At 34.8% G+C, this 20,519-nt stretch overlaps 3 protein-coding genes across 6 annotated transcripts; all 3 read right to left on the bottom strand.

The window, feature by feature from the left end:
• Positions 1–284: 284 nt before the first annotated feature.
• LOC120151757 lies at positions 285–5,416 on the bottom strand. 2 transcript variants are annotated; one of them, XM_039164121.1, is made up of 8 exons: positions 5,233–5,416; positions 4,530–5,156; positions 3,986–4,059; positions 3,797–3,888; positions 2,826–2,895; positions 1,891–1,981; positions 1,750–1,800; positions 285–1,122 (listed from the first exon to the last, which is right to left on the bottom strand). In XM_039164121.1, exons 1-8 carry the CDS (start codon positions 5,272–5,274, stop codon positions 487–489), a joined length of 1,683 nt encoding a protein of 560 aa, XP_039020052.1. In that variant the 5' UTR covers positions 5,275–5,416; the 3' UTR covers positions 285–486. The 2 variants fall into 2 exon arrangements, with proteins under 2 accessions (XP_039020052.1, XP_039020053.1); XM_039164122.1 differs by having other exon boundaries at positions 4,530–5,144.
• Positions 5,417–7,033: 1,617 nt separating this feature from the next.
• Positions 7,034–8,821, bottom strand: LOC120151711 (histone-lysine N-methyltransferase, H3 lysine-9 specific SUVH1-like). Of its 3 annotated transcripts, none has more exons than XM_039164091.1 (3): positions 8,674–8,774; positions 7,972–8,238; positions 7,034–7,890 (listed from the first exon to the last, which is right to left on the bottom strand). In XM_039164091.1, the coding sequence occupies exon 3, from the start codon at positions 7,805–7,807 to the stop codon at positions 7,334–7,336; it is 474 nt and encodes a 157-aa protein (XP_039020022.1). In that variant the 5' UTR covers positions 7,808–7,890; positions 7,972–8,238; positions 8,674–8,774; the 3' UTR covers positions 7,034–7,333. The 3 variants fall into 3 exon arrangements, 2 of the variants coding, with proteins under 2 accessions (XP_039020022.1, XP_039020021.1); XM_039164090.1 differs by lacking the exon at positions 8,674–8,774 and having other exon boundaries at positions 7,995–8,001; positions 8,059–8,395; XR_005518638.1 differs by lacking the exon at positions 7,034–7,890 and having other exon boundaries at positions 7,914–8,412; positions 8,674–8,821.
• Positions 8,822–11,732: 2,911 nt separating this feature from the next.
• On the bottom strand, positions 11,733–20,506 carry LOC120151801 (heat shock 70 kDa protein 17-like). The gene is made up of 15 exons (XM_039164154.1): positions 20,411–20,506; positions 17,390–18,205; positions 16,417–16,649; positions 15,641–15,800; positions 15,204–15,449; positions 14,962–15,098; positions 14,314–14,653; positions 14,022–14,183; positions 13,701–13,775; positions 13,523–13,623; positions 13,340–13,409; positions 13,071–13,127; positions 12,912–12,973; positions 12,399–12,471; positions 11,733–12,307 (listed from the first exon to the last, which is right to left on the bottom strand). The coding sequence occupies exons 1-15, from the start codon at positions 20,504–20,506 to the stop codon at positions 12,101–12,103; spliced, it is 2,835 nt and encodes a 944-aa protein (XP_039020085.1). The 3' UTR covers positions 11,733–12,100.
• Between the last annotated feature and the right edge of the window lie 13 nt (positions 20,507–20,519).

Genomic DNA, 20,519 nt, shown 5'->3' with positions numbered 1-20,519 from the left:
AAAAATGGATTCCAACTATCAAACACTCGAAAATATTTTTCGTAAGACCAATTACAGCTATCAAACACCGAAAAATATTTTCCAAGAATTATTTTTCAACTATCAAACAGAGAAAAAAAAATAAGGAAACCATTTTCCGAAAAACGCAAGTATCACCTGTTAGTCTAGCATCAATTCATCAATAACAAATAGCTAAAACATCCCCCCAAAAAAATTACACTTAATAAAATTGATATATAATTTTTTTACCACTCCACCTAGAAGTATTATTCACCCACAGTTTTGGAAAAAACAATAACATTTTAGTTAAAGCTAAATTACAAAAAAGACATTGAGCATCAAGAGTATGTCAAAAATGTCCAGTCCCTTGTTGTTTAAAGTCGTCTCAAAATTATACTCAAAATATGCTAAGCTGAGCTATGATATGCTATGCACAAACATGACTAAAGGGAGCAGCATCTAGATGAGGCGGGGGAGAAAATTTACCTAGTCGATGATTTCTTCCTCTTCCTCGGCATTCCTGGCAATTTTCTCTCGCTTCTCCTGAATGTACGAAGCAACCTTTGTGCCATGGTTTTTGTCGTCATCTTCATTGTCGTTGTTGTTCTCGAAATCGTCATCACCAGTGGCATCAACGATACATTGAGTCATTTTGTTGTTGCATATTTCAATGTTATCTTCCCCACCAAGCAAGGGTTTCTCTTCAATGATCTCACCCTCGGACGCACCATCTTTAACAATCACGACGGGAAATTTCAACGGCTTCTCAGGCCAATCCTTAAAGAAAGAATTCATAGCCATGAATCGGAAAACCTGCAACAACCGGCTTTTATCCTTCCTTATATCAGCACTAAGAAGCTTCTGCAGAAGGGTCGGACTCCTCTTGTTGAAGGAAGAGCCATCAAATGACTCCTCTGTTGGTCGCCATTTCTTGGAAAAACGGTCCCTCTTATCCAGTTTCCCTCTTTTATCATTCCTCGTTCCAAATCTTCCCCTCTTGGTTGACAGCCTGTGGTTTTCTTCCCTTACCACCTTTTTCTCCGAACCTAACAGATAATGTGTCGGAATTTCTGCAACTTCGACTCCTAGCTCAGCTTGCTTTGCCAAAATCTCCTTAAGTTGCTGCAACAAAGGTTTGGATATATATTACAAGGAAATAAATAGATAACAAGAAGAAGAAGAAAGATATCAAGAAAAAATTTCAGTTATATAGACTGGCGACAATGAAGCCTCAATCCGACCACCGTGCACTAATCGTGACACACTAATTGCCTGTTTTAGATTCTGTAAACCCATACCGGAAACTTTAGTAATCTTTTCATCAATATTTATCATTTTTAAACATGCTTACAATGCCAATTTTCTCAAATCTTAGATACTACTACACGGAGGGCATTTCATAATTAGGAGGTCTTCTACGGAAGCTGCTCTCAACCTGGTGTTGGGGGCAGCCTACTATCTTACCTCCCCCTTACCCCATTACATATGGGAACAAGGGGCACCCATTATGTTATTTAGACAGAGTCCGAAATGTACCAGGACAAGGATACTTGAGGAAAAAATAGAGAGAGGAGAGACGAGCAAAATAGACATGTATACTTTGGACGAGACACACAACAGGCTTATAAGAGGAAAGCATCAAACGTTTGTAGACTAGATAGATCCCCTTTAAGATGAAATTGATCCTATGCTCAGGTTTATGCAATACAAACAAGTTCGTAATAGATCAGGAGGAAATAAGAAATGTACCTCACTACGTAATTTGGCAACCTCGGTGTTTGCTACTTTTCTACTCAGTTTCTGCAGCCAACAAAGTCAATTATCATCGAACATGTTTAAATGAAAAAAAAATGAAGTGAAATGGAAAGGCATTCAACAGCTAAATTCAACCTTCTTTATGTTAGCTTTTGTCGGATAGAACTTCTTACGTTCTTCACGCCATTGTCTTATTTCTTGCTCCGTATAAGTCAAATCAAGCGATCTTCTCATTTACAAAAGAATTTTTGACACATAAATCTAACATGCGAGAAAATATATGACAAAGTACGGAAAATGTTAATCATAAGCTTAGGAAAAGAAGATCTGTTGGGGATGGTTTCACTAAACTGTGAACTAGAATTAGTTCGGTCCCACTAGCCTCCCTGTTGGGAATTATTATCAAAGACTACACGAACACTTTTGTGCAAGTGTTGAAATATATGCTAGGCTATCATACATTTAAACAGCTACACTCATACAACTTAAAACACCAAAACGCTGTGGAATTCTAAAAATTCTGATATTAGCAAATGAAAACAAGTAAACCAATAGCGCATGAGCATTCATTGTTCCATTTTCATTCAAAAAGTGAAATTTCATCCTGGGACATTTAGGGCCTTGAATTGCAGATGTTAAATTGACTGATCATCAATAATTCAACCTTATAAGAGTAAGAACTTAAACACCTCACTGAAATGGAATCAATTAAGGGTTAGGCAACTAATGTTTTTAACATGATTGCATAGAATGATTCCGACCGTGGCGATATTAAAGGAATTAATAAAATTAACCGTATAAAACCCATTTATTTGAACTTAATGCAATCCATCCTCAGTTCTCAACTCACGCCAATCCTATACCATTTAACTTACAATTTAAAGTGATTCATGTAAATGCTCAACAGAACCCAGTGTCCCCAATCGATACCATTAAAACACCCATGATTTAATCATGATATCCACAGTCTGGATGTAGCATACATCATTTGTAAAAGCATATTCAACTAAAAAATGCCCCATGTTACCTCCTATAATTTTGATAGATGAGTATGAGCAAACAAAAATTACCTTCTCTTTTCCTTAGCTGGATTTGCAGAATCAGGATGAGGAAAGTAAGATGCCCTCTCATTATCCCGTCCTGTTATTTTTATCCGAAGTGAGAACAAATTAGAATTTTTTTCCAAAGAAATAAAAGAAAATGATAGGTAGAAAGGAATCCAATATCTATTTTCAAGTTGTCACCAAAAACGTAAAATTATGCATGGGAAAAATTGTCTGGCTAATTTTTAAAAGAGAAAAAAAAAATAAAGAAATGGTGACAAATCGGTACTTCATCTCAACCATAAATTATTAGATATCTATACATTGGCAATCACATGTGAATTAAAATAAATCAAACAAACTATATTTTTAATAACCATTCTCGGTTTTTTAGTTTCCAACCAATAGGAAAGAATAAAACAGGAAACATTCCATCTATAATTTTTTTTTTTGGCAATTGTAAATTAAATGTTTGAATAAAACATATTTCTCAGTCTGAAACATAAATATCAACACTAAAAGCAAATTCCATCGATCACTCTATCCACTTTGCATATCCTATTCTATATCTTGAAACATATGACTAGCTGGGATTTCCTACTTAAACCCTGTTTTTGACTATTCCAAAGAAATTATTGTAGCACCCAGACCTTGCAGTTTAATTTTCAATCAAATAATTGGAATTACTAGTTAGGAAACAATTGTGATATCATATTCATTAGAGAATAGATAACCAAACACAAGATTAAGAAATCAAGAGTTTAGATTTGAACTCCTACATGTCCCAGTTCATCTATAATTGACTCCATTTGAGCTACAAAGCAGATGATGTGACAATTTTATTGATATTGCAAATGTCAAATAACTTCTATTTCTCTTCTTTCTTTAATCTTTTTAGTTGGATGTTTTAAGACAAAATAAAGATAAATATATTTAAGTTACTTGAAATTCATTAAGCAGAAAATTATAGGTTAATTGAAATTCACTAAAATGTTAACCTTTTTTCTTATGTCCATTAGAAGATGCAAATGTTCTCTTTGCATTATCTGCTTGATGGAACCGAGGCTGCTGGAACTTAGACTTCTGAAATCTACAAAAATTGAATTTCAGCTGTATAAAAAGCCAAAAAAATCGAAGTCTTTTTACAAAGAGAAACTAGAAACCGAAAGATGTTTAAAAATACCAACCCCAATTTTGCATCCCTTTTAGCATTTCTTCCGGAAAATTTGTTCACGTTCTGACCATTTTTACCGGGACCGCTCTTCAAGAATTGAAAAGGCATATTAATTTCAAAAGCCAAAACAAAAAGATAAAATAGACCCAAAACATTATGGAAAGAACATTTAATGCCATGTATCAACCATTTCCAGGTTAACAATTTGTAAATTTTCTCATTAAATGACTTCAAAACTGCTTGAGAAGTTCTGTATAGGGAAAAGGGATAGCATAAGCCATTAAGAAAAGATTCCCAACTGAAGGAGCATATTCAGTAATAAGTATATCCTTCAAAATTCTCAGAAGTCACTGATTAATAGATAATGCAAATTCTCAGAAGTCATTGAAACTTTGAAAGAATTGCATCCCCTAAAATAGATGCTTTAATCGACCAAAGGCAATCAGACTTTCTCAAACAAATTTCAGAGTTAACATTAATTGAGAAAAATGGAAGTATGTACTCAGCTCTAGCCTCTAAGCACAATGTTGAAACAGTAAAGGAGTAAAAACATATACCATTGGCTTTCTCAAAGAAGGGTCTCCTTGTACTTGTGAAGCTGCTGCAGAAGACAAATTGGATGCATTAACATCGGATAAAGTTTGCTGCTGCATCGGGTTTGGCTGCATAAACCCGAAATGCGGATTCTGAACAGCAGTAGGATTGAGACATCCCATTGCTTGACCACCAGAAACAAGCTGTGAGAGATGAGGGAGTTGAACATTTAAAAGCCGACTCAGATTCTGCAACTGATTCTGTAAAAAAAGCTGCTGTTGTTGCTGTTGCTGCTGCGGCGGCGGCGGCGGCGGCTGCCCATTTGTCAAACCAATATTACTTTGTTGGGGGAAATTCAACCAATTCGGCTGATTCGGATTGTGCAAAGGGTTACTGAATTGAGCAGGAAGTTGTTGGATAATCGAAAGATTATTCGGGTTCGGCAAAATTGGACCGAAATGAGGAAACCCCAAATTATTACTTGGCGTATAAAACTGCTGGTTAGCTCCATTCATGAATCCAACATTATTCAACAATGGCATAACACTGGGATTACTATTAATATTAAAAATACCCATTTGAGGTTGCATCATAAGCATGTTCATGTTGCTAGTGCCCTGGTTTCCCCCCGAACTTGACTGAAATCCATTCTGATCAATGAAAATCAAATTCCAAATTCGAAAAGACGTGAAATAAAGAGTGTAAGAGAGAGTCAAAGAAGGCTACCTGCTGGGGTTGATGGTGAAACGAATTGAAGCGAGGTCTCATTGGGTTATCACCGAGTGCTAAAGAAACAGTCGGGATTTGCAGGCTGACGAGAGATTGGGATTTTGCGGTGAAGTGTTTCGAGGGTTCTAGGGTTTTAGATCATTCTCAGGGATTATGGATATATCATAAGCAGTTGGGTGCCCGCCAGTGGATGACCCAAACAGCTCATTGTGTTTATTAAAGGGTAAAAGTATTGTGCAAGTCCCTGTATTATTCTATAGATTACATTTTAATCTCTAGATTTATTTTATTATGATAAAATGCACCAAAAGTCATTAAACTATGCTCAGATAATATTTTGATCAATAAAGTTTCAAAAGTTATAGAATAATCATTAGATTTATTAAATTATTATAAAATAGTCATTATATTGTTATATTTATAATAATTAAACCAATAACTATTATTTTATAAGATAAATCTAGTTCAATAATATGATAGTAATTTAAAATAAATAGTGTAGGGAATCATATGTATTTAACTATAATAAATTAATTTTTTGAATAATTAAAGATAATTTACAAGATAATATCTATTAAAAATATATCTTGATTATTGACGACACACACATATACTCTACTCTACAAACGCAACTACTCAAATTCAAGATCTTTAAAAAAAAAACACTACGTGATGGAAAGAAAAGAGAATATTCTTAGTAAGTTTAAAACTCACGACCTAAAAAACTATGAAGAAATCAGACAGACAATACGAATAAAAACATAACCAAACCAAAAAATTATGGAAGGAATTTAAAAAATATTTTTGTTTCTCAAAAATATAATTTTTTTTAATTAAGGGTCTCAAAAAAGTTTATTTTATTTATTTTTAAGAAATATAATATTTTGATATTAACTAATATTAAAAAAATTAATTAACAAGGACCAAGACTCTAACTTGGCCCCTGCTTAGTTTCGCCCATAATTTTGCCGGGGGGACTCCACGAAACCTAAGAACTTTCATCAGAACCAGAGTCAAGAAGTCGAAACTTAGGAAGAGACACGGAGCACAAAAGGCATAATCCTAACGATACCAAGTTCGACTCTGAATCAGTGGCTAAAGCTTATGGGGAAAAAGATGATTCGAATGGGGATGGATATTATAGGTGCTTGGAAAATGACCGGGATAAGGATGAATACTCTAGGTGGGAGGGGGATGATTATTCTAGGCCAGTCAGGTCTGGAGGAGATCCAGACGACGAGAGTGGCAGACAACACGGCAGACTTCATAGTAAGATTAGCAAACCAGATAGTGAATCTAAGAGAGATGATCGGGGTTACGAAGATCGGAGAGGTGGACGAAGGCATGACAGGGATGAAGAGGGAACAAGATGAGACGGACCATAAATACAGATATCTCGTGGAAGGGACGTGGATGAGCACCATGGAAGCCGTAGTAGGTATAGCGAAGATGATCGAAGGAGTAATGGTGATGTGCGGGATAGAATGGCATATGACGATCATGGTCGGTCTACTGAGAGACGATCGACGATGATGGTTGTGGCATCAGACTTAGCGAGTTGTATTTTACTATGTGTTACTTCTGGTTTACATCACTTTGGAATTTGTACTTTCATGCTTAAACATGGGTTGCTATATCGATTTCGAAATATCAAAAAAATATAGTCAAACCAAATCAAATCCGAATAAGCTCGATAGATATCGAAAGATTTCGACTCTTCATTGTTCTTAAAGTACTTGTGTAAACTCGCGATCTACGATATTCGAGAACGGATACAAGGATACGATATAGAAGAAATACACGAAAATCTACCTTCTCAAAGAATACCAACAGCTCTCCCTGTAAATCACCATTAGGAAGAAATCGATGGTCTACGATTCCGTCATCAAACGACCCCGATTATCTCTCTCGTATCAGTCGGCAACCCTGTATCCAGCACTGCCGGAATATTCGATTCGTTCGCATCTTCCTTTCGGCTAATGTTTCCTCCTAAATGCATCATACCTAGAAACCCACGCTTTCCAGCCTAGTCACCCATGTTAACATCTTATTGTTCAGATACACTAACTCCAGCATTGAGATTACCAAGCAGCGGCTACTAAGGAAACCGAGTCCTCGGTCTTCCCCTACCCCTTTTCTTGATAGGATTAACGTGTGCATCCACCGGTGTAGCCGGTTTCTGTCCTTGATTACCATGTTCAGCCATTGGTGTAGCTGGTTTCTGTCCTTGATTACCATGTGCAGCCATTGTTGTAGCCGGTTTCTGTCCTTGATCACCACGTGCAGCCATCGGTGGTGATTCGTTCTGGCCATTAGAAGGTTCGACCGTAAACGGTCGAATCGGTGAAGCAGTTGGATTGACGCCATTTTGGTTAGGGCTTGATCCGCTAAATGGGAAAAAGGGCGAAAACCCGGATGGGAAAGGGCCGTTAGGAGATACACAAACAAAAGGAGCACCCTCGGACGGCCCTGGGAATATAGGAACCAAAGTGCGTACCGGTTTTACATCCAGAACTTGGGATTTATTGACTGAACTTGTTTGAGCAGTGTTTGCACCCATCACTCCTTCCATTCCAAAACAAAAATCTTCTCAACAAAGCACCAATGTGAACCAAAATTACACAAAGATCAGTCCTTCGAACCGAAAAATTCAACCTCAACCGGTTTAAGAACTAAACCTAGCTCCTGAGAACCAAAATTACACAAAGATCAGTCCTTCAAACCGAAAATTTCAACCTCGACCGGTTTACGAACTAAACCTAGCTCCTGAGAGAACCAAAATTACACAAAGATCACCATTTTGAACAAAAAAAATCACCTTACCTCTCCAGAACCAGGAAAACACCCACTTCAGTTCTTCACTTTTTGTATGTACTAAATCACAAAAATACACAAAATCAGCCCTTTAGAACCAATAATTTTCCCTTTCTTCTTCAAAACCACTAAACACCCACTTCATTTTTCTCCATTATTGACCGTTTATGCACTTAACCAAGCTCTTATCTGAAACAAAATCACACAAAAGATCAGCCCTTTGAATTGAAACCACACAGAGATCAACACTTTGAACCCAAAAAAAATCCCCTTTTAGTTGTTTTTTCCTTCAAAAACAGTGAATACTGAATACCCACTTAAGCTTTCTCAATTCTTGACTGATTTGTGCACAGAATCAAAGTCCTATGTGAACGAAAATTACGAACAAAGAATCAAAGCCTTGAGGAAAAAAGGGTTCTTGAAAACAAGAAATACCCATTTCATTTTTTCACAATCCATGATTTTTTTTAATACAAAAAACGAGAGTGAAACAAACAAACAAATAAATACATAAACAGAAACAGAAACTGTAGAGAGAGAGAGAGATCTAGGGTTCTCTCTTGAAAAGGAAGCAATTGTTATTAAAATTTTATGATGAAATTAATATGAGAAAGTGATGTTTACCTAAAGAAGAAGAGCATGGGCGTGAAGAAGACTGCATCGACTTCGAGAAATAGATGGGAATTGGGAGGGCTTAAAGCTTTGTACTAATAAGATCATAAATATACGGGTAAATTATAAATTTGACAATTGATCTTTTATACTATTTTTATTTTATTCACTGTACTTTTAAAATTTTTAATTTGTCACTTAACTTTAGACATTGATTTTTTTTGCCATATAATATTAAAACTTAACTCGAAAGAAGACTCCAAACCCTAGCACATCTCATCGGCCACCACTTTGGTGGCCATCCCCGCCTCCAACCGTCGTTAACCATGACGGTAAAGCAACCATAACACCAAAAACCTTGATTTTTACTTCGTAACCCCCACATTTTCTTCGAAAAAACCCATCAAGAACCCATCCGTCTTCATAAATCTGTGACGTTCATTATTTTGACCACCGCCCACGGTGGTCGGACAAAGCAAAAACCTTGACTTAATCGAACTAGACTTCCTCGCTTCCTCTTTTTAGATCGAGTGAACTCAAAACAAAACAAAAATTAATCAGAAAACAAATCCTATGCAAAACCACAAATACCTAACCCCAAAATCCCAGCAGATAAACATGAAAATTGAAAGATGGAAATGGAAATGGAGTTTCATTCATGAAATTTGGAAATGGGAATGGAAATGGGGTTTCATTCATGAAATTTGGCTATGTTTATCATATTCAGTCAACTTTATCAATGAACAAGAGGAAGACGAGGAAGCTGAAGTGTAGAAAGATAAAGGAGAAGATGAATGGGAACGATTAATCAAGGCGAGTTTCATGAGCAAATCATCGAAGGCAGCAACGAAACGATTGTTTGGAGAATCCCTGTTGGTGGGGTATATAGCACTATTTGCCGAGGAATGCGCGAAGCTTCCGCCGTGAAAGAAAATTATAATAGGGACAACCTCAGCCGTAACAGGCCTCTCAAGATCAACAATAATCGGCTGAGGCTCTTCACCGATAGCTGGTCTATAAACCTGAATCAGGAGGCCAGCGGCTCGATCGATGAGGATATCGAATGAGAAAACCCCACCAACTGGATTCACATTAGCAGGGACTCTCCGGTCAAGGAACTCCGCCAAGTGAATATTGAGAAGAAGATGAACGGGAACGATTCCAATGATTGTTTTTTTCAGATTTGAACAATCATTTTCTGGTTGTTTGATTTCAGCTTCCACAGTATAAAATGTAAATAAGAGGGATGAGAAGAAGAATAAAGAGGAAAATGAAAAGAAAATGAAGGTGAAAAAGGAATATAGTTTTTTATTTAGATCAAAATGATATTATTTTGGTGAAAATTTAATTTTTCTAGATATTCAAAACTATTTTATTTTGGTATAATTTTTAACGTCGTAATATCTTTAATTATTTAATAGCATAGTGATAAAAAAAATTTAATTTATAAAGTTAAGTGAGTAAATTGAAATTTTGAAAGTACAGTAAGTAAAATATGAATTATTTGAAATTTCAATTATCAAATTTGTAATTTACCCTAAATATCACCTATACATATACGTGAAAAATGGAAATAAATTTAAAAAATAAAAACAAAAAGGTTAAAAAATGTGGGAAATTTAGGTTACTTCTGAAGAAGTAAAATTTCAAAATAAAAGTCAATTAAATTTTATGATTTTTTGTATTCGATTTAATTTAGGATAAAGTACACGAATGATCTCTAGATTATAGGGTATTATTTTATTAAGTTATCGACTATTAGTATTCTGACTATAGTATTGTTTTGTCCAGTCTTTCAACTATAAAAAATTACAAAATGATCATCAAACTATTCATTATGTTCCAAATTCATCCTTTTCAGTTAAAAAATTGATGATATTATGAGATGAACGTTAATTTGTTGAATATGATAGGATAAAATCCGATCCTAAAATCTCAAACGATCATTACTTCTCAGTAATCATGTTAACATCTAACCTATACAACCGCCAATTTTTTTACGAAAAACGACGAGTTTAGAACATAATAAATAGTCTAGTGATCATTTTGTGACTTTTGATAGTTGAAGGGCTCAACAAAACAACACTATATAGTTAGATGACCATTTTACAACTTTTAATAGTTAATAGACTTAATAAAGTAGTACCCTATAGTCAGGGGACTATTCGTGTACTTTACTCTTAAACTTATATACATTAAAATTTTATCAATTGACTATTTAATTTATATTAATTATTTAATATTATATATTATAATCTATTGTTGTTAAATGATATTTTTTAAAATTTATTTTAAATTTCAGTAATTGAATATTATATAATTACGATATATAACATGATAATAATGTGTAAAAATTTAAAAAATATATTAAAATTTGCCAAAAAATTAATTTATTTTATTTTTTTATTTAACAATTTAATTAATTTACTCTGTAAATATTCTTAAAAACGTTATACACCTTTTATATCAAAAAAGATTATCTTATGAACCTAATACATCAATCTTTCATGATCACATCATAGTGAAACATATTTGGTTATATTTTCAATAACTGGCCTGGAAAAGTCAACTTTTAGGTGAAAATTCTTACCTTCTTTTATCAACTTATTTTTTTAATTTTTATTTTCATGTAAATAAATTTATATTCCCAATTTATTCCTTGATCTATGCTTTGCATTTATTGTTAATTTATTGAGATTATGGAGAATTAGAATTAAGTTTCGATTGCGTTATTATTTGGTTGTATATATGTGGGGAAAAACACTTGCAATATTTACCTTCAAAAAAGTGCTTACAATATTTAACTAGAAGTAAATTTTACTACTTATTCATGTTATAAACTATGTGTTATAAAATAATTATACGAACTAAATAACCTCAATAGTTAAAGAATTATTGTCATCCTCTGATGTATTGAATTTGAACACGACATTTGTAAGAATAAATAAACATTAACTGTTAAATTATTAAGAATATCGTGAATAAATATTATCTTTTATTTTTCGAGGCTAATAAAACATGCAATCCACGCATCCAACTAGAAGTATAATTCGATGGATTTTAAGTTTGAATTTCGAGATCACAACTCCATAACAAAACATTTGATGTCAAAAGAGGGTGTTACAAACCCTAACAACTTTAACTTGATTCCCAAGAAGATCAGTCCCTTACGATTCAAGGTCCGCATCCTTTCTATCTGTCTATCTATCTATTTTTTAAGGATATCGAAAACCGAAACAGTAGTTCCTTTTCAATGACAAAATTCTCTAAGGTCGTCACCGGGGCAAAGCTAGACTACCAAGAAATGCTCCGATGGAGGGAACCGAGAATCCATCGGCATAACTGCCTTCCAACCACCTTGGATGCTACCATCAATCTCAAGATACTGAAAGGCTATATAAATTAGTTAAACGAGTCTTGCTTCTTGTGCTAAAATGGACTATAACTCATCGTGTGGCTCGGATTCTCCATCCACTTCTTCATCGGTTGAACCATCCGAGTCCCCAGCTGGTTTGTCGTTTTCGGAGGTATCCTTCTCAGGAGTTGAGTCGGAACTGGTTGTGTTCTCTGATTTGGTCTCGGTATCGTTCTTTGGAGGCTTCTCAACTTTAGGTTTCGGCTTCGGAATTCTCTTAACGCTATCAGCCTAAACAAAAAGCGGCGTGTTAACCACGAGTTACACGCGTTTAAGCAGACAACAAGGTGACCTTATTATCAAATAGAACAAGCAGCCATACCTTGTCTTGCAAATTGAATACCTTCTCGTACACTTCTTCAGACGTGAAAACAGGCGTGCTGTAACCCGGCATCCTGGAGAGAAGGTTAGAATGAGCTTTGTTAAGTTGAGCACCAAAGAACAAGGTTCGAAAGCAGATTAAACGGGAGACACACTATAGCAGGCGGAAAACATATGCTTTCTTAGAGAATACAACTAAAATATTAGGACGAGAAGAGGAGAGTTATAGGGTGTCATTAAGGGCTATATTATTCGGACTCCGGTATGAGAATCAAATACGGGCATTGTGTTGGACATGGATATGTCCGATTATCTTTCAAGATTAACAAGGGTCCTTGGTCCACCCTATACCTATGTTGGGACTTGTACTAGGAACTTCAAGAAATGAATAGAGGGGCACACACACACACACACACACACACACACACATATTACACATACATAAAGATCCAACATCGCGCTATGTTATACGAATGCAATGACTTTGAACATAAAACTAGCAGCAATAACTTACTTCTTTTGCTCCACCTCCTTCTCATCCAACCAAGTCTTCAACTTGTCCATACTGCTCGACAACTGAAACGCAAAAGGGTATTCAAATTTTTGCCGCAAGATAAGCAGAAATCTCATTTAGAAAATATCATAAAGAGAATTTTGAAGGTGAACAAAATACCTCATCTATTCTGTCTTTCGGCAGCCAAGGTTTGTCCGTCTCCCACCCGCGAATAGTCTACACAGATAACCACAAAAGTAAAATATCCATGTCATAGTCAACAATATGCTTTGATCTTAGAGGATTATCAAGGCATCTATGGAATTGTGCCTTGGAATGAAGGGCATGTCTATGCAAAACATGAGATCTCTACCCCCCAAGAGTAACAACTAAACTAAACCTTGTAAATATCCTTTAGAAAGCATGTATAGATAAACAATCTGGCATACCTGTTGCAAGTCAGTGAGGTAACGTCGTGCAACTTCTACTGCTTCAGGTCGTGCAGTCAACTCTTTAAATCTAAACAATAGCCACAAAAAATTGTTTCAGTCCACCATTCCTAAGCCCTTCTAATGTATGTTTGTGCAGACTATATTGGCACGATTATAAAATCTGAAGAAAAAAGATGATACCGGAAACATATTGGGTCAGCTGCTGCTTTCAATGAATTTAGACGATCTTGAAACTCCGTGGCACTCGCATCTTCACCATCAGTATACAACCATTCTTGAACCTGAAAAAATATTGCTCTATGCTTAATTTTAATCAGAGTGAACTGACTAAAACAATCTTTAAAAAGTTGGAACTCACCTCATCAAGCTTTTCGATAACAGACTGGCGTTCATCGTTTGAAGATACTTTTTCAATTTCTTCAGATGTTTCAAGCTGACAACAGAAAAGAAGAATACAATAAAATTTTAATACGATACAGATTAACTAAAGTTACATTTTGTTCGCTCAAAGAAAGACTGAATGCCATATACAACCGACTACTCGTACATACACCAGACATGGAAAATTAAATAAACAAGTTCATAAACAACAACAATTCCTGGTTAATTAAAAAAATCATCATGAAGGAAATCAAACATAACAGCTAAATAAAATTTAACAGGAAAACAAAAACTGCACCTTCTCTTTCGTAGCATATATATATTCTTCAAGGTTATTTTTTAACTCTGATGTTCTTCTTCGCTCTGCATCCTTCTTATCCAATGCTTCCAATCTACGTTTAGCATCTGCCAAAGATTCTTTTGAAAGAGGCATTCCAGGCCCTGTTGTTTTATCCACTATCTACAATGAAAAGAAAACGGGAAAAAGGATAAGATGAAAATGAAACGATAATGAGCTAAATAAAAATATATTCTAGAAAAAAACAAGAGAAATTATCACATGTAATTAAATGTTACAACATTGTTCGCACCTTCAATGGAATTTTGATGGTCCTCTTCTTTAGTTTTCTTTCTGTACCAAGATTCTTTGTACTTGGTTCTTCAACAGTATCATCAGACACATTACTACTCCCACCATCTGACTCCAAGTTATTGTTACTTTGTTCAGTAGTGCTGTTAGTAACTTTGTCGTCTGTAACATTGGAGGAAGCACTGACTGTATTCTCTAAGGTCAAATTCTTTTTAGGAACTTCTATCCATTCAGTTATTTGAATAACAGCATCTGCTTGATCTAAAGAAAGAATTCCACTTCTACTAAGATAGAAATGCAAATTTGTTTTGATGGGAGCAGACAGATTCTGAGCTGAGTACCTACATATGGCAGATAACAAAATAACTTTGATTATTTATTGCAGAAAGATAGTCAAATTGTAATAAAGAATCAAGGAGGTGTCTCCCGATAACTTAAAATTTGACACTCACCCTTCCAGACCAAAAAAGTACGAAATAATAAATCCAAAGCAAACTATAAAATAAAAAGGTTTCTTTCCCTAAATCATTTTTATTTGTTTCAGATGTTACGATACCAGATTTTTGTTAATGGTCTCAAAAATCCCTTCAAAAGAAACTAAACCAAACCATTAACACCCCAAACATAGAAAGATGGCATAGATCCTTACTTCTCGGCTGTATCCGTTAAACCAGACACCACATAGTGCGTAAATACAGGAGAGGAAATCCCTGGAGGTAAAAGATCTTCTCGATCATAGGCAAGTGAGACTTCAAAATCTTTACTATGATTAAGGGACTTGAACATCTGTAAATGGGAAATTAGGCAATACCATTAGTAAAACTACTAAAAAAAATTAGTACTCTTTCTAATCCCCACCTCTACACAGGTTCAAGCAACACACTATTTTACCTTACTGGGAAGTTTTTTCATCCTTGGAACAACCAAAAGCCTGCTTGCCTCATCTTTTGAAAGATCAGACCCGTCTATTTCAACGACAAAACTGTAGGAGGAACCGTCTACCATCCCCAGCTTACGATTCAACTTAATTCCATCACTTAAATTTGCAGCATGTAGAGCAGAACCAAGAACAATGGCTTCATCGGCATCCAGATGTTTGTCCAGGCCTTTCCTTCCAAAATATTCCTGGAGCTTAGCCTGTTAAGGAAAATGGACAAGGATAAATAGATTTTATACCACACTTCCAAATGAATAGAAATGAGAACCTTTTGAATAATAATAACTAAAGCAACTTGGCAATTTTACATGATAAAAAGAAACCTGTTTATGCATTTTTACATGATTTGTTTCTGCACATATGAAAGAGTAGGAGAAAACGTAGAACAAACCTGCAACTTCGGAACTCTAGTAGCACCTCCAATCAACTCCACAGCATATATATCATCCGCTTGCAGACCTGAATGCTTAAGCACCTCTTTCACAGGTAAAAGAGATTTATCCCAAAGGTCTGCACAGAGCTCTTCAAACTTCTCACGAGTTATTGTGCTCCTGAAGGAAAGATAATTAAAAAAGAACAAAAGGCAATTTCAGATAAGCATGTGTACAAAAACCAAATATTACAACAGATTCCAGATAATGTTCCAGCTTATTTTCTATGATTGATTGATGAAAGCATTACATAACACCTAGGCACCCATTGTAGCTTAGAGTTGTTTTCTTTTCTCCATGTTAGATAATGTTCAAATTATGAAGTTTACATAACAATAGACAGCTAGCTGTCCACTATATATATTTGAAAAGAAAAGGCAAAACGATTATAACTTCAAAGGACAGGATTAGAAAAATGGGTAAAGAAAAATTACTAGAATTTTCTTTTGTTATCAATTTTTGCAAACTCATAGAAATTATGATATTTCCTTAAGGAATGATCTAAGGTCTTAAAGGAGAAATGCCAACTGTAAACTGTCTATGATATCCTTGCATTAATGTGATAGAAATACGGAGAAGATATTGAAAGAAAGAAAATCAAATGTAAATTCCAGAAGAACTCATGAGACTTTGCAGAAAATACTTTCACAGGTTCATGTGTAGTCATACTCTACTTCCAGTTTATGGCAAGAAGTATGCACCGAAAATTAGATAAGTTAACTGAAAGGCTACATACCTGAAGTCCCTATCATCATAGAGGGATTCAACGGATATTGGAGCGGCTGTATTTGCACTTAATATTTCTTTTGTACGCTTAACCTGTTTCTTCAACTTAGCCATTGCCTTGGGATGCTTCCTCACATCAACCCCATTTCCAACTTGTTTATTGAATTCATCTGCAAAATGTTCCACCAGACGTAGTTCCATGTTTTGACCTCCTAGTTCTGAGTCCCATCTAACATCCTTCACCTGAAAAAGATGTTCAAATGTTAATAAACATGGAAACAAAACAACAGCAAGATTTGGTATAATGAGATATTAAAGTGTAACCAGATCTTAATAATAGGCAACAGCCTGTTTGTCAGAATTATCAGGAGGGTGAATGCAAAGCCCAACTGATATCATAGGCAGAATGCAGGCGCAGGACAATACCTCCTTTTGGAACAATTACCAATCAAAATGCATTTAGAAAATTCCCTTGGGTCGGAGGACCGGAGGAAGAGTGAAAAAGGTTCTTGTTAAGCAGAAAAATAAGTAGGCACGAAGAGCTATGTGGATTACAGTGATGAAATTACAGCAAGGAAGGTATTGATGCGGTTAGAATATAATACTAGATCGGTTAGAAACATGGAAGCTTAAGAGCAACTTAAGGTTCTAGGTATTTCTAATCATAGAATTGTTATCAGAATAAACAGATCAATGATCAATCTAATTCACTGATTTAATTAAATATTACCAATTATACTCTATTAATTAACAGATTTCTTAAAAAAAACACTAATGATCTATCTAATTCATTGATTTAATTGTAGATTACCGATTATCCTCTATTAATTAACAGAATAAAGCATCAACAATCAGTCTAATTCAGTGATTCACTTGCGGATTATCAACACTAACGCCAAAAGAATTCAAGTTGGATGCTTGACAGATTAAAGAAAAATAGCAAAAGTAAACTTTCTAAAGTCGTGAGGTTTTTTGGTTTTTACCTGAAACTGGTTCACAGAAATAGTTTTCCCATACTCCTTCGCATTGTAGGCAGAAAAATAAACGAGAGCGGCATAAGTACTACTGGAACCCATATCATAGAAAATCACATGCCTCGACTCATTCGAGAAATCTTTATCAATCCCATACTGTAATGCCGCCCCCGAATGCTCGTTTATCAGCGAGATGACGTTTATTCCGGCCAATTCTGCCGCCCTCAACAACCCTTTCCTCTCCGCTTGTCCAAAATACGGCGGAACAGAGATCACCGCATCTTTAACCGTCACTTTAGAATGAAACTCCGCCAAATTCGACGCATACTTCAAAATCATCCCCATCAACTCCTCAACAGAGTAACTAACATCGCTCGAAACTCGAATCTTGGCGGCGCCCCTAGAATCTTCTATCACATCGAACGGAAGGTACATTGCATCGGCGAAACGCTTGACGTCTTGATAAGGCTTCCCGATCATGTCACGAAGATTAGAGAACACTTTGTCAGGGTAACGAGCGACGATTCCGGCGGCTTCTTCACCGAGCAAGCGAGCTTCCGATTGGAATGCGACTAAGGCCGGAGATTTCCGCTTGGACATCTCGTTGATGGCTATGGTGATCGGACTTTGACCGGGTCTTAGATTCACGACGGCGACTTTTAGCCATTCTGACCCTAGATCTATACTTGAAACAGCCGATTCGGACTTAATTAAGAATAACGATAGCAGGGATAAGCATACCCCTAATCGGAATAACATACTCTTCCTCGAAATAAATTGCTTTTTGAGTTTTGAGAGTTGGGGGGGTGAGAGAAGTCGAAGGTTCTTGACGCAGTGACAGTGAGTCGGGACTCAACGGGCTTGGTGCAGATGGGTTAATTGGTTATATTTATACAGTGAGCTGACGAGGGAGTTTGTTTGACGTGGAAAGTATACAAAATATCCTATAAGAAGTGGACACGTCGAATAAAAGACACGTGGCGAGTTCTTAGATGCTCGGGCGCGTTGTGCTTTGTTGGTCGTTTGCGGGTTCTTTGGGCAAGTTTACCTTTTTAATTTCACATTTTTTTCTAACCCCTAAATAACTGTTTAAACTATATATTTTTTTATCAAATAAGTATCTACATTTTTTTGATTCATCTAAGTATTTAACATTATAGACGTTAGTACTTTATATGTTAATGTCATCAATGACATTAATTTTTTCTTTAAGCGACATATGTCATAACCTGATAATTTTTTAAAAATTTATAAAATTAAAAAAAAAATTATATATACTTTTAAAAAAAGAAAACACATAAATTTCGAAATAACTCATAAACTTTGAAAACTTTCCTTTTAACTCTTAAACCCACGTCTAACTCCTAAACCCACGTCTACCGCTGCTTTTTACAATCGAAAAAACTCCACTCGACCTCACCTCCCCCGACGACCAAAATCCCTTTGAAATCGTGATCGATCAACGACAAATCGATATTTTAAATCCCGTGAACCCTGGTATTAAAATCGTGATCCCACGCGATTCTGATTTTGAATCAGCAACAACTACAGTGACATATAACTAGATGATGGCAAGGACTACGTTGACGGTGGTTGTTGTCGCCAGAGAGGACAACGACGGCAGATTAATATTAGGATTTGAGATTTTGGGGTTGTTTTATAATACAATAAAAGTTAGGTTTTTCTTATAAATATAATAATATTTTTAATATTTTAAAAAATAAATTTCAAAATTATCAGGTTGTGACACATGTCACTTAACATGAAAAACTAACAACATTGACGGCGCGGGCACCTAAAGTACTAACATTTGTAACGTTAGGCAGCCATATAGATCAAAAAAATGTATGCACTTATTTGGCACAAAATATATAATTTGGACACTTATTTGGACATTAAACCTTTTTACCAAAACGAAACCAGATAAGTCTTCTATGCTCGACGTGTAGCGATTAAACACCACTAATGATAAGCATTAATAAATAAAATTATAAAACGTTAAAATTTTAAAATACTCAAAGTATAATTATAAATTAGTTGAAAAATTAAATGTAAATTATTTAACATAAAAGGTAAATTATACCAGTGACCACCTAACTATTATCCCTTTTTTATTTTGACCATCATTTTTTAAATTTTATCAATCATGTCATCAAGTACTATTTAAAACCACTTGTCATTAATATTTAATGAAAAAGTTGATGTAGCGGTTAAAATATTTAAAATAATTACACATTTAATCATTGTTACTTGTATATGCTATCAATTTGGTTCTAATTTTAATAAATTAAAATAAATTTAATAGTTAAACATACTAAAGTAGTTAATTGGAGATGAATCCAATTTAATTTTAGCTAGTACACTTTTTCTTTTCTCTTTATCGGCTTTTATTATTTGTAATAATAAAGCAAAATAAACATGTCAATATTTTATGATGAGACATGCTAACATTTCTCAATGTTATTCGTTTTTTTAGCTTAAAATATTATATTTTACATTGATACACACAAGACAATTAGTGTGACAAATTTATGTGTTTTAACTATATCTTTCAATGATTTTATGAGTTTTAATTATATATTTTATTTTATTTTGTAATTACTTTCAGACAAATTGTTTAAAAATATTTATTTTTTATTATTCATCTATCCAAGTATTATAACTTTACTTTTAATTAATTCGTCGCATTATAAGTAAAATCTAATTATTTTGGATTCATTTTTAAGAGTTTAAATTTTGATTTTACTTAGGTTTGATACCAAAATAAGTACCCAAACTATATCTCTTTTCCCAAATAGGTGTTTAAACTATTTTTTTGACTCATCTCGGTGCCTAACGTCACAAATGTTACCTAACGTCACAAATGTTACCTATTTAGGTGCTCGGGCTTTCAACGGTGTTAATTTTCCCTTTATGTGACACGTGCCATAACTGGTAATTTTAAAAAATATATTTAAAATTAAAAGATAAAATTATATAATTAAAAAAAAGAAAACACAAATTTTGAAATAAACCCAAAACTATGAAAACCTTCACTTTAACCCCTAAACCCATGCCAGTTGTCACCTTTTGCCATCGACGAAGCTCCACCTGACATTCCCTCTCCCTGACAACCAAAACCCCCATGAAATCGTGACCA

This window comes from Hibiscus syriacus, unplaced genomic scaffold (assembly GCF_006381635.1).
Source record: "Hibiscus syriacus cultivar Baekdansim isolate YM2019G1 unplaced genomic scaffold, ASM638163v2 tig00111069_pilon, whole genome shotgun sequence".
Classification (NCBI taxonomy): Eukaryota; Viridiplantae; Streptophyta; class Magnoliopsida; order Malvales; family Malvaceae; genus Hibiscus; species Hibiscus syriacus.
This window is presented reverse-complemented; position numbering and strand designations above follow the sequence as displayed.